Raw genomic sequence first — 15,089 nt, forward strand, 5'->3', positions numbered from 1 at the left:
ATTCCGTAATGAATTTGAACGCTATAAGGGACAATCAAGATCAATTCCGTGAAAAAATAGACCTGAAAATTAAAGAATCCACTGACAGCATTAGAGGAGAATTAAATCATAGTTTTTGAAGAACATAAGCATTTGTAAACCAACAGATGAATAACCAACAGTTCAAGATATTAGAATCGGTACAAAACAAAAATCAAACTCTAGAAAATAAAATTGCTTTTTGAAATTAAAAAATGCTATAGACCAAGTACGACATGAAAACGCGGAAACAAATAAAATACAAATCAAAACCATTAATAAATGAAATTCAACCACAAATCCAAAACAATCATGATAGAATAAACAATCTAGCCGAGTGTATTAAATAAATATGAATGTGAATTAGAAAAATATAAAAATCTAAATCTCAAAATTGAGACGAAACCATGTGAACCATTGCAAGTCATTTGTACCGAGGAGATTCTTGTAGACAACAAGTGCCAAAATTCAACCGGACGTTCTACCAGTCCAATGGAAGAAGTATTACGAAAAAAATATAGGTCGTGTGCAACTCACACACACATCTAACACTGAACAATCTCATTGACATATTAGAAAGTAGTCTCGAAGGTCACGCGTCACGATTGTTCCAATTAATAAAACATGATATTAAAAACTGGGAGGATTTTGCACAAGAATTTACTACGAAATATTGGAGTCGTGATGTGCAACGCGGCATACATGCAAAAATAGAATCAGAACATTACAAGAATAATGGAACATTGACTCGTGCTGAATACTTCACCGAGCGTGTTATCACACTACAATCGATTACCCCACTATTAACCGAAGAAGAAATCGTCACCATTTTATCGGAACGGTTTGAACAAATTATTCAGGATAGCCGGAGCGTTCAAAACATTAACACCATTAAAGAGTTTGAACGATTACTACAACGAGAAGACATCCGAGACGGCCCAAAACGGAACAAAATAATTTCATCCCAAAATCACAATTCATCTGGTTATAAGCCAATACACCAGAAACCTCACCAATCCCCAGTCACACCACATAATAACAGTGAACAAAGAGCATATCAGCCAAGGAATCAATATCACGGACAAAATCAACATTATAAATGATCGAAACCAACATAACAAAAACTATTACCACCCATACAACAGTCGTAATGATAATGAATTCAAGAGTAAGACACAACCATACAAAGACCACTACCAAAATCGACAGAATACTCACTACTACCCAGGAAACGATAGACATTACCCCACCACAGAACAGCACAAGTATGCACTATCGTGCGGCAGGGAGAAAATGCTCGAAATCTACCTTCAGTACCGGCAACGACCGCAGCGAAGACGTTCCAGCGGCGGGAAAACGGCTGCGCGCTCTGTTAGAACGGAACCGAGGAAACATCGCACCAGAAATAAAATACGAAACTACAGCGCTAGAAAATAACGACCTCGGATATTTAAATCAGAATTATTCTTCAAACTATAACCCTAGTAGTGAATTTCAAGTTAACAACATAATATGTGATAAAGATTTCCTTTTTGATGAAAAAATAGAACACCCACTAATAAATAATCCTATACAAATAAGATGTCCAGAAATTAACATCAGAATTAATAATGTAGAAACTAATGCCTTAATTGATTCCGGATCATCTATTACTTGTTTGTCAGAGGTCTTGGTTTATGGACAACCAACAATCATTAAAGCCATTTGAAGAACTGCCCCTAGCCAATACTACCATTAAAACTGCTATTGGAAACATTTCAAAACGAATCAACAGAGTAATATATGTACCTGTCACAGTAGCTGACGAGACTACTCACATACAATTCCTTATAGTACCGCATCTTGTCAAACCATGATTTTAGGAAATGGATATGCTAGTATTATGGAAAGCAGAGCTAAACTTTAATAATAATACAATAAATATGAAAATAAACAATACAAATGTTATAATGAAGTTTGTAATGGCAATAAAATGAAGGGCACTTATGTGAAATCACCACTCAACAAGGCGTTATGCTTATGGAAGATTTTAATGACTCAATGTCAACATTTAATGAGTATGGCACTATGAAACAATGGGAAGATAACAAGATTAATAATGAGAATAATGATTACATTGATGCCACAACACAATATATCATCCAAAGATAATATGTCGGTGGAAGATATAATGAAAACTCTAATCCCTAATAACTACATAAATGAAGAACAAAAACAATGTTTGATCAATCTACTATACCGATATAGGGACGTTTTCTCAGACAAACCCGATGTTGCACTAAATATGAACATGAATTAAATATAGAAAATCCTAACAAATTTAAAATCATTAACCTATCCAGTACCTCAAGCATACCAAGACGCTGTACAAGTTTGAGATTCAACGCATGGAGAACCCTTAACATAATCGAGAGAAGCAAAAGTACCTACGTAAATGCTATCATCCCAGTAATTAAAAAGTCTCGGAGAAATTCGATTTGTGTTTAGATGCCCGCAAAGTAAAACGCAATAATTAAAACCAGATTTCGAATGTAACCACAGTGTTAGCGAAATTCTGAGTAAATGTAGAAACGCGAAATTTATAAGCAGTGTAGACTTAACGGCTTCATATTGGCAAATCCCACTTACTAAAACTTCGCGTCAATACACCGCATTCCAATTTAGAGGCAAGACCTACCAGTACAAAGTCACACCATTTGGAATTTCTACTTCCCAACTGGCACTAGTAAGAGCTCTTGATAACGTGTTTTGATGATGAGATAGAAGCTTTCACAGCAATTTACGTTGATGACATATGTATCATTTCCCCCATTTCAATACACATCTACAACACCTAAATACATATTCAAAAAGCTAGCTGAAGCCAACAATGACAATAAACTTTGAAAATTCTGTAAAGATTCTGTACCCATTCCTAAGGTTTTACTCTAACAAATGAAGGTCTTTGTTTGGATAACAGTAAGATTGATCCAATTCTAAACTTCCCAACTCCCAGAAGTCCGTACACAATTAAAAGCATTCCTCGGATGTATAAATTATTACAATAAATTTATTCATAAATTCTCTGAAACAGTCCCAGTCACTATTACGGCTAACGTCAAAGAAGGTTAAATTTCATTGGACTAGAGATGATGATACAACATTCAACAAAATTAAACAGCTGTTCATAAAAACTAACACTCTAACACACCCCGATCCATCCAAAGAATTCTACTTACAGACCGATGCGTCTGAATTTTGCAATTGGGCGGACATCTATATCAAATAAAAGAAAATAACGAAAAAGCTGCAATTATGTTCATATCACGCACATTACAACCAGCATAACAGCGTTTCACCACAACCGAAAAGGAATTATTGGCTATAATCCACTGCCTACAGAAGTGTCGATACAATTGATATGGGCGTTAAGTTAACAGTAATTACAGATAACCACGCCTTAACCTTTTTGAAAACCTGCCGTTTTGCTAAACAATAGATTAGCAAGATGGATAATGGCTTATACAAGAGTACGACTTTAAAATAATCCATGCAAAGGGACGGACAACATTACTGCTGACACTCTCAGTCGTATATCCCCACAGCACATGTCAAGCGATGCAAACAACCTCACTGATTTATCTATTCATTACATCGAGAGAATACCCGACCAACATCTACAAGATCAACTCCGAAACTTACCTCAGCTTCAACATCAAGACCCTAAACTACAACCACTTATAGAAATCTTACAGTCACCTATGGAAACAAATGAATTTCAACAATTATATACTAATTATCGTTTATAATGACAACACTTTTACTACAAAAATTTAAGGGCAAATGGCTTATAGTCATCCCAGAATCAGTAATTAAACCACTAATACTAGAATGCCATCTCTATTATCTACACTGCGGTGCAAAAAAATGTTTCCTGTTACTGCGTGAAAATTTTATTTTTCAAGAATATGCATCGAACAATCAGGCAACTGTTATCATCATGTGATAAATGTCAGCGCTGCAAAATCAACAACCATCCACTCAACAGTCAAGCCAAAGGAGTTAAATGCAGAGAGAAGAATGACCAGTTAGCAGTTTGACATCATAGGTCCCTTACCGACTAGTGTAGGAAATACAAAATACATGTTAATTGTTATTGACATAATTTTACCAAATTCGTTAAACTTTATATCCACTGCAAAGAGCAACAACCAAAGTATATTACATAAATTATTTCACCATCACTTTCCTAATTACGGTTATTCCTAAACGAATTCAATCAGATAACGGAACCCAATTATAAAAGTAACGAATGGATCAGGAAATTTGAATCCCACAGCATACAATTAATATACATCCCAGTGTATCACCCCAGTTTTTAATTTTGGCAGAACGGCCAATTAGAGAAATAAAGCGCTGTCTCAGAACATATTGTTCACAGAATCATAAGAGATGGGTGAAATATGTACCTGTTATAAATGAATGTCTTAATGAAATTTTACCATGAATCAACTGGATTCACACCAAACGAACTACAGTTTGGAACAAGAAATATCAGATTTTGGGAAAAATATGTATCAAACCCTCTAGCTGAAGAAGTACCAATCGAACACAAACTACTGATTGCAAGGCGTAAACTTGAAGAAAGTAGAAAGAAGAGAATCTGATAAGATAAATGAAAAGAGAAAACCAGTTTCTCTCCAAATTAATGACCAAGTATTGGTAAAGTCCCATCACCTTTCTAAAGCTATAGCTGGTGAAACATCAAAATTATTTGAAGTGTACGAAGGACCATTCATAATTCAAGAAATCCTCGGGAAATCGACCTACCAAAAATTTCTGATTTATCCCAAGAGCATGTATATGGACCTTATCATATATCCTCTTTGAAGCCATATAAAAACTCGGTCAACAACGCTACAGAAGATACTGAAGTTGACGCGTTGGGACCTGTGTGAAATTAATACTATTTCCCCAAATAAACAGTGCAACTATACACCCAGTGACATAGACACTTTTAATCAATACTATATAAACATTTTCCTATCAGGAGGGGATAATAATTTGTTAGTGGAAAGTATACCGCTATTCGGTACACAATTCATTAAATGTGTATTTCCAAAAATAAAAAACTATGTCCTTTGACATTGATTAAATATTTGCCATTAATCCAATGTTTCTGTATTGTTTTGTTTATTGTATACTAAGAAACTTGTAACTTTTGTTCGTTGGCTTAGCTTAAATACTACCTAACCCTAATTTTAATTTTTGTTCTCCTTTTTCCCTATTGTTTGTTTGTTAATTAAATTTATTAAATAGTATGTATGATCATCAATTAATTCACTCATTTAATGTGGTTCATCCTTCTCTTTAAGTATCACACATCTATATGTATCATTTGCTATTCATTCGTCATTGTATCGAAACCATGTTCATTTATTTTCACATGATTTCTGAGGGATATTGTAATGACTCATTTCATACACCCATCTCACATTCATTTCAATACTTAGGCCTAATTTAATTTAGAAATTCTTTAGTAATAATAATTAAGGAATAATTATTTATAAATTGTCTTAAATTTAACTACAAACAATAATAAATACGAAATCAAAATTAATCAAAATCCACCTTATTACATATAAAAATTCAAAAGTTATAAAGTTGAACTAAAGTCAGTGATACAGTGTGCAGGGGATGATTGTTGAAGAGTGAAGAGAGCAGATTTTAAAAAGGTGAAGAGGAGAGAGGGATCTGGAAGAAGTGAAGCAAGATTATTATTATAAAGAAACTGGTTACATTTATTCAGCAGTATTTGAAAGGTTACTTTATTAAAATTCTTATTATCACTGAAGTACAAAGAAGCAGAAGACAGACATTGGGTGAGAAAATTCCTTTTAAGTTTTACTAGTGATTCATTAGAAGAACATAAAACCCAGGAACATTCGATTTGGCTAATAATTCAATTTTAATATAATTAAAAATTTAACAACAATTATTTTTCAAAATTACAATATCTTTTATAAATAAAATACCCAATATTTCTATTTTCATTAAGCCAGCACGACCACCCTGCCCTAAAAATTAAGAATTGTATTTAAAATATTACCATTATTGTATCCTCCATCTTGTTTCAAAATTCAAACTTGTATGTCAATTAATTTATCATCATTAAATTTCACATTTATATCATACTGAGTTATTTGTTATTTCTAACTATAATCAGAATACAAATTAAGTTTAACCATTTATTTAAAGTGTATAATAGTAAATAGTAGGATATTACAAGTGGTGACGTGCTCGCCTGTGAGATGAGAGACCCAGCGGAGCAAATACTTTTTGCAACTCAATGTTTATTGAAAATTAAAATATTTGTATCGACTAGCAGTTACCTATGGCTTTGGAAACAATTTTGTAGGCTTTGCATGTATGAGCACTACGGAGTGAATTATATTTTCGATGCCAATTTTGAGTTTGCCTAGTTGCCACGATCAAGAAAATCTGTCTAAGTGTCTTGTGTTTATGACCACTATAATTTGCTCTATTCTGAATATTCTTTGTTCAATAGTAAAGTTGGGTTTTATAACAGTCTTCAAATTTAGAGTACATGTTAGATAGTAACTTTGTCTTAATATCTAATACTTAATATTTGCTAAAAATGTTTAATTAAAAGTATATTTATACTAAAACTTGTTATTTTCTTATCTGGATATTTTCTTACTCTATGCTCAACAGGGGATGCTGAAAAGGTTGGTATAAGTAGTATTGTTACTATCACGCTTATTCTGTAACCTTTTGCACTATAAATGTAAACAAACTGAAAATAGTGACTAAATTATTTATATTTTATAAATTTATTTCTTGTCTCAAATTATTTAAAAGTTTCTTTCAGTTGTTGCGCTTAATAGTAAGTAGTAATTAAGACATTGTGTGACCTGGCTGAGTGCTTTAATTTCTTAAATTGTCAATTATTTGTAAAAATTCAAATGAGAAAACTTATTATCATTAATTAAATATATGTATGTGCTGTCATGAAACAATCATACAGACATTTCATTACATTCAACAGGCTCTTTCAATTAATATATTGTAACTTTAGAGACTAAGATGGGATTTTTCACTATTTTAAAGGCCAGTGGGGTATAGCCCGAAGGGATTTTCGAAATAAGAATAGGCCTATATTCATCCCAAAGACCCTAAGAATGCCCATGTAAGATTTCAGTACAATTGGTTGAATAGTTTATGCATGAAAACAAAACAAATAAAGGCACTTTTGCATTTATAATATTATTAGGATTAGGATATGGTTGTGTTTATATAGTATATACTAAATAAATCGACTTATGGAAAAGATAACTGATTCAACAACAATGCAAATAAATTCAAATTTAAACAAAAACTGAGCTTACAAATATTTCAGTTAAGTTCATTAGTCAGTTTTGTTCCAAAATGGCTGGCAGTTAGAGTTTAACAAAACTCATAACTCTATTAATTGTGGACCTAGAGAAAAGTTAAGTGTTCTGGAAAGTTTATAACAATAAACTAAACCCTGACAATAACTCACACAATTATTTTGTATCTAAAATGGTTTTTTAGATATCAATTATAGAGGATGAAGTAATTCACATAAGAAATTTTCAATCACCAAGAACTGGCGAAAGGAATGCAGAAGCAAACCTAAACTTTGGACAAAATTGATTGTATGAATATCTTGACCAAGTTCATTGGCCAGCTAGTATGCTACTTTGTTTCATTATAGAGGCTATTCAAAGTTTGAAAAGTTTTTCTAGGCGATGAGTAGTACATGGAAATCCCATAAGAATAAATAAAAATATTATAAAAGATCATAATAGATATTAATTTTATATTATAAAATGTAATTAAGTGGTTTAGATACAGTTATAAGTTATATAATTACTTTATATAGTTAACGATGAACCATCATTATTTAAATATGTAATTTATATTTAATCAAAGTACAAATTAAGAACATACAAATTATGTACATTGAAGATGATAAATTCTAATTCTTTTGCAGCTCAGATTTGTTTTAAAAACTACACTCAAGTATTCAATCTTGGAAAATTCCAAATTGGAAGGCATTGAAGTACACGCAGCAAAGTTCAAGTCGATTTTTGCAACCATATCAAGCAAACCATACAATGCATTGAATCATCGCAAACCTGATTTTGACAATGATTTTGAAATTTTCACAAATGCTATACTAAAGGCTGAAACTGAGCTACGCGCCTTCAAAGAGGAAAGTTTACGTGCTGCTCCAGATGTTTTGAATCGACTAATGTTGATTAATAGGTATTGAGTAGCTCTTTATTTTTGGATTTATTATATTATGTATGTATGCATCTATTGTTGGGAGTAAGTGAATTAAAGTATGAAAAGGTGGGTTAGGAGTAAATAACTTGAGAGTACTTTTTGCTGTATGTGAAGGTCCATTTTTTTGTTAACAGGAACAGGTAACTGAGAACCACTGGATTGTCCAAAGGGTTGATTTAAGAACTTTTTATGCACAGTTTCATGTACATTCACAATGCGAGAGTTAGTTCATACTGACGTGGAAGTGCTCACCGATTTGTGTGTTACACTGCTGAATGACTGCACTTGACTTTAAAACCTTAAAAGGGAAGCAAACATGGGTTTAATTAATGCTATTACAATGAATACTCAAAACAGGGCTATTATGCAATTTTTAGTTTTAGAGAAAAACAACTGTGAGAGTGTTGTGGGCTATAAAGAGTGGCATTTTAGTTCATAGCTGAGCTGCTTCGATGGTTAAAGAACAGCTGAATGCAGGGCGACATCAGTACGCAGATTACTTTTGAATTCATTTCTATTGGGGTAGATATCATTGGGAGACATGTCTCACTCTCTCTCACTTAAAATGTAAACAGAGTACAGTACTTTGACAAGTTTTTACAATATTAATCTGTGATAAAGGCAGGCACGAATCTGTCTCAGGTGTACAAAAACACTCCAAATATTTTTGCCTTCTTCAAGGTTGTTTATGAGGTGTTCGACCAGGTGTACAAGAGTACTAGTGGTTGATTTTCCAGACATAAAACCATGTTGTCTCTCAGGTAGATTGTGATTTATCTCTAGATGCTGTACGAGACGTGTCAGTATGACATTTTCTATGAATTTTGACACAGGAATCAAAGAGACAGGCCTTAAATTCTGTACTTCATTTTTATTACCTAGATTTTCAGCAGGTAAACTTTAGAAATTTTAAGTTCTTCAGGAAGAATACATTGAGTTAGGGATTTATTTATAATACTGACAATTATTGTAATAACTTTATACCTGCAGAACTTCAATGTTTTAGAATGTATCGCATCTACTGTAGTTCATGTTTTGGGTTTCATTCAAGAAACTACTTTCAGTGTATCTTCTGATGTTACTAATTGGAACACATTGAGTACTGCATCATAACAACCTTTTGGCTCCACAATCACTAATGAGGAGCATAAGTTCTGGGAGAATTGTTATTGATCAAAGTATCTTCCGCTATTGTCACAAAAATCTTACTAAAATATTTTGAGATTTCTTTAGTATCATGAACTATACTAACTTTTTATTGAAAAGATTTCCAATTCAATGCAATACATACTGTGGATGTTTAACTGCCAGACTGTTGCTGATTCCTATCTCTTTGATTTCATTTTACTATTGAAAACCTTCCAGACAGTCTTACCTTTGTTGCTTACCTTAGCTATACTTTTTTCATGCTTTATTTTCTTGAATTCTTGCAACTTTATAATTATATTCTTTCTTTTTTTAAAAGGTTACATTTTGTCTTCTCCATTTTTGCTGAATATTTATTTTTAATTACTTTAAAAAAGTGTGTTTCGAATTTCATCCATTTCAGTGCTGTATAGCTTTCACTTTTGTTCTGTTATTGCTTGACTTTTTTAAGGGGGCTTGTGATGTATAGTACTGTTGAAATTGTATTAATGAATACTGAGTATACCTCTTCTCAGTGTAGATGCTGAATGTACTCTTCCCAGGAATTCAAGGCAAGTAAACTTGATAGATTTGAGAGACTATCAAGGTTAAAATGTCTTTTTGTCATGTTGTAAGGCTTTTTAATATCACAATTTATTTCGAGCTGTCTGTAAGCAAGGTATGAACAACACCAATGTTAACTTTGTTCAAGTCCAAAATCGGTGCATACTACATCCATTGGAGTAGCAGAGGTCATCCTAGTTGAAAATTGAAAATGTTTCTTTGAAAATGTTTTATAACATTTTGCAACTTCTTTTCTACAGCATATGTTTGATAAGATACACTGAATTATGTTTTATTAATTTATCTTTTTCTGAATATTTTCGTTTTTATGTGCATAAGTGTTTGTGTTTTGTTGGTATAACAGATATATAATTTAGTTTTTATTTGAAAGTCTGTCTGTTTCCTTATGTTTCTTTCCAATATATACAATTCAGTTTTTATACTTGGTTTGTCTGCCTCCTGTTTTCATATAATAAAAGGTTTTATCGTAATAAATAAACATTTTTAAATCAGGGTTTGGAAGTCCAGTAGTGATTACTGAATTATTATTTAAGTAAATCTTTACTATCTGTATAAAAATGTTTAATTTTGGAAATTATTTCTTATATAACTTAAAATGACAAAAATTATCTAGTTTTTGCCAGTTTATTTTCAGAACTTTTATTAACTACCATTTATGTCAGCTGCGTATTTAGTTACATTGCTAGTTCAAGTCTTGGTATTGTATTTTGAGTGGTGTTGGGTTACATTATTTTTTATTTTTGTATAAGTTGAATGCTACAATTGCTAGAAACGTTATCATACAGTTTGAATTTTTTAAATTTATGACTGATTACCACGTTTTTGAGAAGTGTTACCTGTAATTCAGTTTTTTATCAATTGTAAAATGAAAGGTGATGTTCAAGAAGACAGCTAAAATTTATAGTAATTACTAATTGACTTGAATTTAAAAATAAGTTTTATAGTAATAACACACTCCTAGAAATAATGTACTGTTCCAAAAATAGTTTAATTAAAAAGGTATAAACATTTTTTCAGATTTAAGAAGCTCAATCTGCCGTCTCTTCATTTGGAGAAATCGTACTTAGAAACAATGCAGTTGTATTATAAAGAATTGAATGACCTTTATGAACTCTATTTTGAGAATCAGAATTTTCCACCAATTCCAAGGAATTATCCCCCTGTAACTGGCATCATCGCCTGGTTCCGTCAACTTCTCGCTAGGCTAGATGAAGTGATGACACATTTTGAGGTAATATGTTTTATATGTAATTTGATTTTTTGTTTTAAGATTGTTTTTGACAAAGTTTGAAGGTTGTAAATAAGATATTTTTCAGAAAACAGTACCACTATGTTTGGAGAATTGGTAATATGGACCTTGTAAATTTGACTGTCAAATCTTATTAAATTATTATTGAATGGATTTGAGATTTATCTTTGACATATCACTAGAGTGGAGGTATGTGTGTGTGATGCGTATTTACCACAAACCCAATTTAAACTGTTTAGAACTTTTGAAAAAAGTGCTATAGGTTTATGGCGGTATGTGCCATCTATTGCACACTAAGAACGGGGGAAAATTAACAATTATTTAGAATAGGTTTTGAAAGATTTTAAAATTTTTATGTTCATATAAATTTAATAGAATAACTTTAAAAAAAAAATTTAAAATCTGTATATCCGAATATTCATAAAATGAAGTTTACTTGGTCATGTATGATTATTACATAAGTCCACACAAATAAATATCTGTTTTACAGAAACTTCTATAAAACCTGATTTGAGAGATTCTAAAACAGATATTTCCAAAGAATACCTAAATTTTATTTTTTGAATATCGGGAACAGTTTATTACAAAGTACTATGATTTTGTTTTGCAATTATCAAGAAGTATTACCATTTCTACAATAAACAAGCATTGCAATTTCAAGTTGGTTTTGTAATGAGCTGTTCAACTATACACAAAGGAATATATTCTTGAATGCAACATAGTAAAATAAAAATATATTGTAATACAAATTTTGTCGTCTAAATACTTTTTTATAATGAAATAACTTATATATATATACTAGCTGTTACCCACGGCTTCGCACGCGATTTTCTACAGAAAAATTGGGACGTAGGAGAGCATATTTCTTTTAAACATCGTTATTACCCTTCTAAGATAAATGATAGTCACTGACAAATACTCCAAGCTCATGATCTATTTAAGATTTAAATTTTAAAACAGTCTCAATATGCACCTGTGAAATAACTGGAATTTTTCTCCAATATTCTATGATTTTTGTATACAATTGAACTATATTAGACCATCGTGGAGAGGAGTCAAAAAGTCGGAATTCATTAGCGCGGAATTCAATGTAATAAATGATGGCGCTCAATGTAATTTTGAAACGAAAATAGGCATATCTTAGGCACATATTATTACAGTCTAATGATTATGAGCTTCAGATGTTAAGCGAAATTGCGTATGGTTTTTATTTTAAGCTTGCGCGTGTATCACTTCTGGATTAAATTAGTTATATCTCCGATGCCATGATTGAACTTGCTTTGTTGTCTCGATCGAGAGAATATGTACACACGGAGTTTTGAGAACCATACTTCTGTCAAAAAAAACAACTAAGGTTGGTTTTATAACATTCTTTATATTTGTAGCCAACGTAAGATAGTAATTTTGATATCTGCATTGCTATTCTGAACAAGCATGAGCATGGTTTATATTAGATAAATATTGCAGTTAAAGGTGAATTTTTACGTCAAATTTGAATTGTATTATCTGGATAGTAAAGTCTATGTTTAACAGTGATTGCAGAAACAGTTGAAACAAAATTTGCTGTTTCTCTTAAGCTTACTCTATGCTTTCAAACTATAAGTGAAAAGAAATTTAAAATAGTAATTAAATTATATTACAAACATATACATTTCTTTTGTCGCATTATATATGTTTACAAAGAACAGCTGATTAAATTTGAAAAGGCTCTTTCACTTAATAACATATGTTTGCTGCAATGCATTTCTTACGGGTATTTCTGAACTTTTAGAGACCAGTGGGGCGGAATCCTGAATCGGGAACGGGATAAAAAGTATCCTATGTTCTTCTCCCAGTTCTTAGCTACCTCCCTACCAATTTTCAGCCAAATCGGTTCAGCCGTTCTTGACTTATAAATAGTGTAACTAACACGACTTTCTTTTATATATATATATATATATATATATATATATGTTGAAGTATATATTTGGCAGTGGAAATGTGAAATTTATTTTGAATAAATTTGTATTTTCAACAAACTGTGTTATATGTTATAAAATTGTATATGTCTATTAGTTGACTTATACATTATAATTAGTGTTGTGCACATATATCCTATCTAATGAAAGATGTTTGTATATTTTTAGTTTTGTACTATGTAAAAATTTTTATATATCCAAAAATTTTAAATATACAAACACATTTTTTTCTTTACTTTAGTCTCTGTAAAAAACAACGTGTAATGTTTTATGGTTTAGTGTGAGATACTGTATAAACTACTTTTTTATTTTTATTTTGAAATACATGACAAAGGGACAAGACGTTTTGAAATATTTAGATGACTACTTAAAACTTCTATTTCAATAGGAATGTAAAGATAAAAATAATTGGTTCTGAGGTATTTAAATGTTATTAATTTATGTTTTTACATTAAAAAAAAATCATTCTAGAAAATCATTTGTATTGATGGAATCAATTTCCTACTTATTATGTGTTAAATTCCCAAAACCTTTATTCTTTCATGACTGGTAAGCAAGACTGTAATGAGTCAGGTTTTATCCTTTTAAAGTTGCAGTAAGTTTATGCATGTCTATTAAAGTATTTTGTAAATTTTTCTAAGTATTAGTTTTGTTTCTGATACTTTATGAATTAACACAACACATTTAACAATTTTTATACCTCAATAATTCTCTGTTTTTGCAATAAATATAATTCCAATTTGAAAGATCACTAACTTCTTTTAAGAATTGATAATTTGAACTTGACACTTGAGTTTCGCATTTTGTAGGAAGAGGGAAATGCTCTGGAAACTGAACTTGGAGGAAAATTGTATCACACTTATGGAGAACTTCATACAGAGTTGTTGTACCAGGAAGAGATACACCACAGAGGGTGGTATGAACATGTAGCAAAGGTAACAAAATTTGTGTCTTTTCCAATGACAGTATTTTATAAGAAAAAACTGTCATAAATGTTATATTTATCATTTTACAAAGTATTCATGTAAGATGTAGCCTATACTCTAACTATGAAATAGTTTTTAAAATTTATTATTAGAACATCCTGCACGAAAGTAGTCTGATGGTGGCTGGTGCATCTGAACCTCCTTCAATATCTTTTTCCCAACACTGTTGCCATAATGTAGTTTTACAGTTTTACGTGTATGGAAAATTATCAAGAATACAATATGTGGTCATAGCCATGTCATAGTGGAGACAGCTGGTGATCAGCAACAATATGGCCACCTAAAATGGCATTGAACTATTCAGTGCAGACTGCTCTAGTAATTTAGTTTTAAACACTTTCATGAGACAACATCCAGGTTCTCAAGTGACATACAAAATAAAAAGTTTTCCATATTAAATTGTGTTTAACAGACTGAAATTAATTGTATTAAATAAGTATTAGGTGGCACCCAAAAGTTTCCCAAAGGTAATAATCCTATGTTGGGTGAAGCTTGCTGACTTCTCTCATGTAATTTGTTCCAAGTTTCTTAAGAAAATTTTATAAAATTACAATATGTCTTATTATTTCTGACTTAAATTAATTGTATTAAATAAGTATTAGGTGGCACCCAAAAGTTTCCCAAAGGTAATAATCCTATGTTGGGTGAAGCTTGCTGACTTCTCTCATGTAATTTGTTCCAAGTTTCTTAAGAAAATTTTATAAAATTACAATATGTCTTATTATTTCTGACTTAAATTAATTGTATTAAATAAGTATTAGGTGGCACCCAAAAGTTTCCCAAAGGTAATAATCCTATGTTGGGTGAAGCTTGCTGACTTCTCTCATGTAATTTGTTCCAAGTTTCTTAAGAAAA

The 15,089-nt window shown here is 31.3% G+C and overlaps 1 protein-coding gene across 1 annotated transcript in view; it reads left to right on the forward strand.

Moving 5' to 3' along the window:
• The window catches only part of LOC124355822 (dynein axonemal heavy chain 8), a 154,570-nt gene that overhangs the window by 17,366 nt on the left and 122,115 nt on the right, over positions 1–15,089 (forward strand). The window contains exons 10-12 of the mRNA XM_046806976.1: positions 8,036–8,310; positions 11,059–11,272; positions 14,058–14,183. Of these exons, the coding sequence (XP_046662932.1) occupies positions 8,036–8,310; positions 11,059–11,272; positions 14,058–14,183 (615 nt within the window). The remainder of the gene's footprint in view (positions 1–8,035; positions 8,311–11,058; positions 11,273–14,057; positions 14,184–15,089) is intronic.

The sequence above is a fragment of the Homalodisca vitripennis genome, chromosome 2 (genome assembly GCF_021130785.1).
Source record: "Homalodisca vitripennis isolate AUS2020 chromosome 2, UT_GWSS_2.1, whole genome shotgun sequence".
NCBI lineage: Eukaryota > Metazoa > Arthropoda > Insecta > Hemiptera > Cicadellidae > Homalodisca > Homalodisca vitripennis.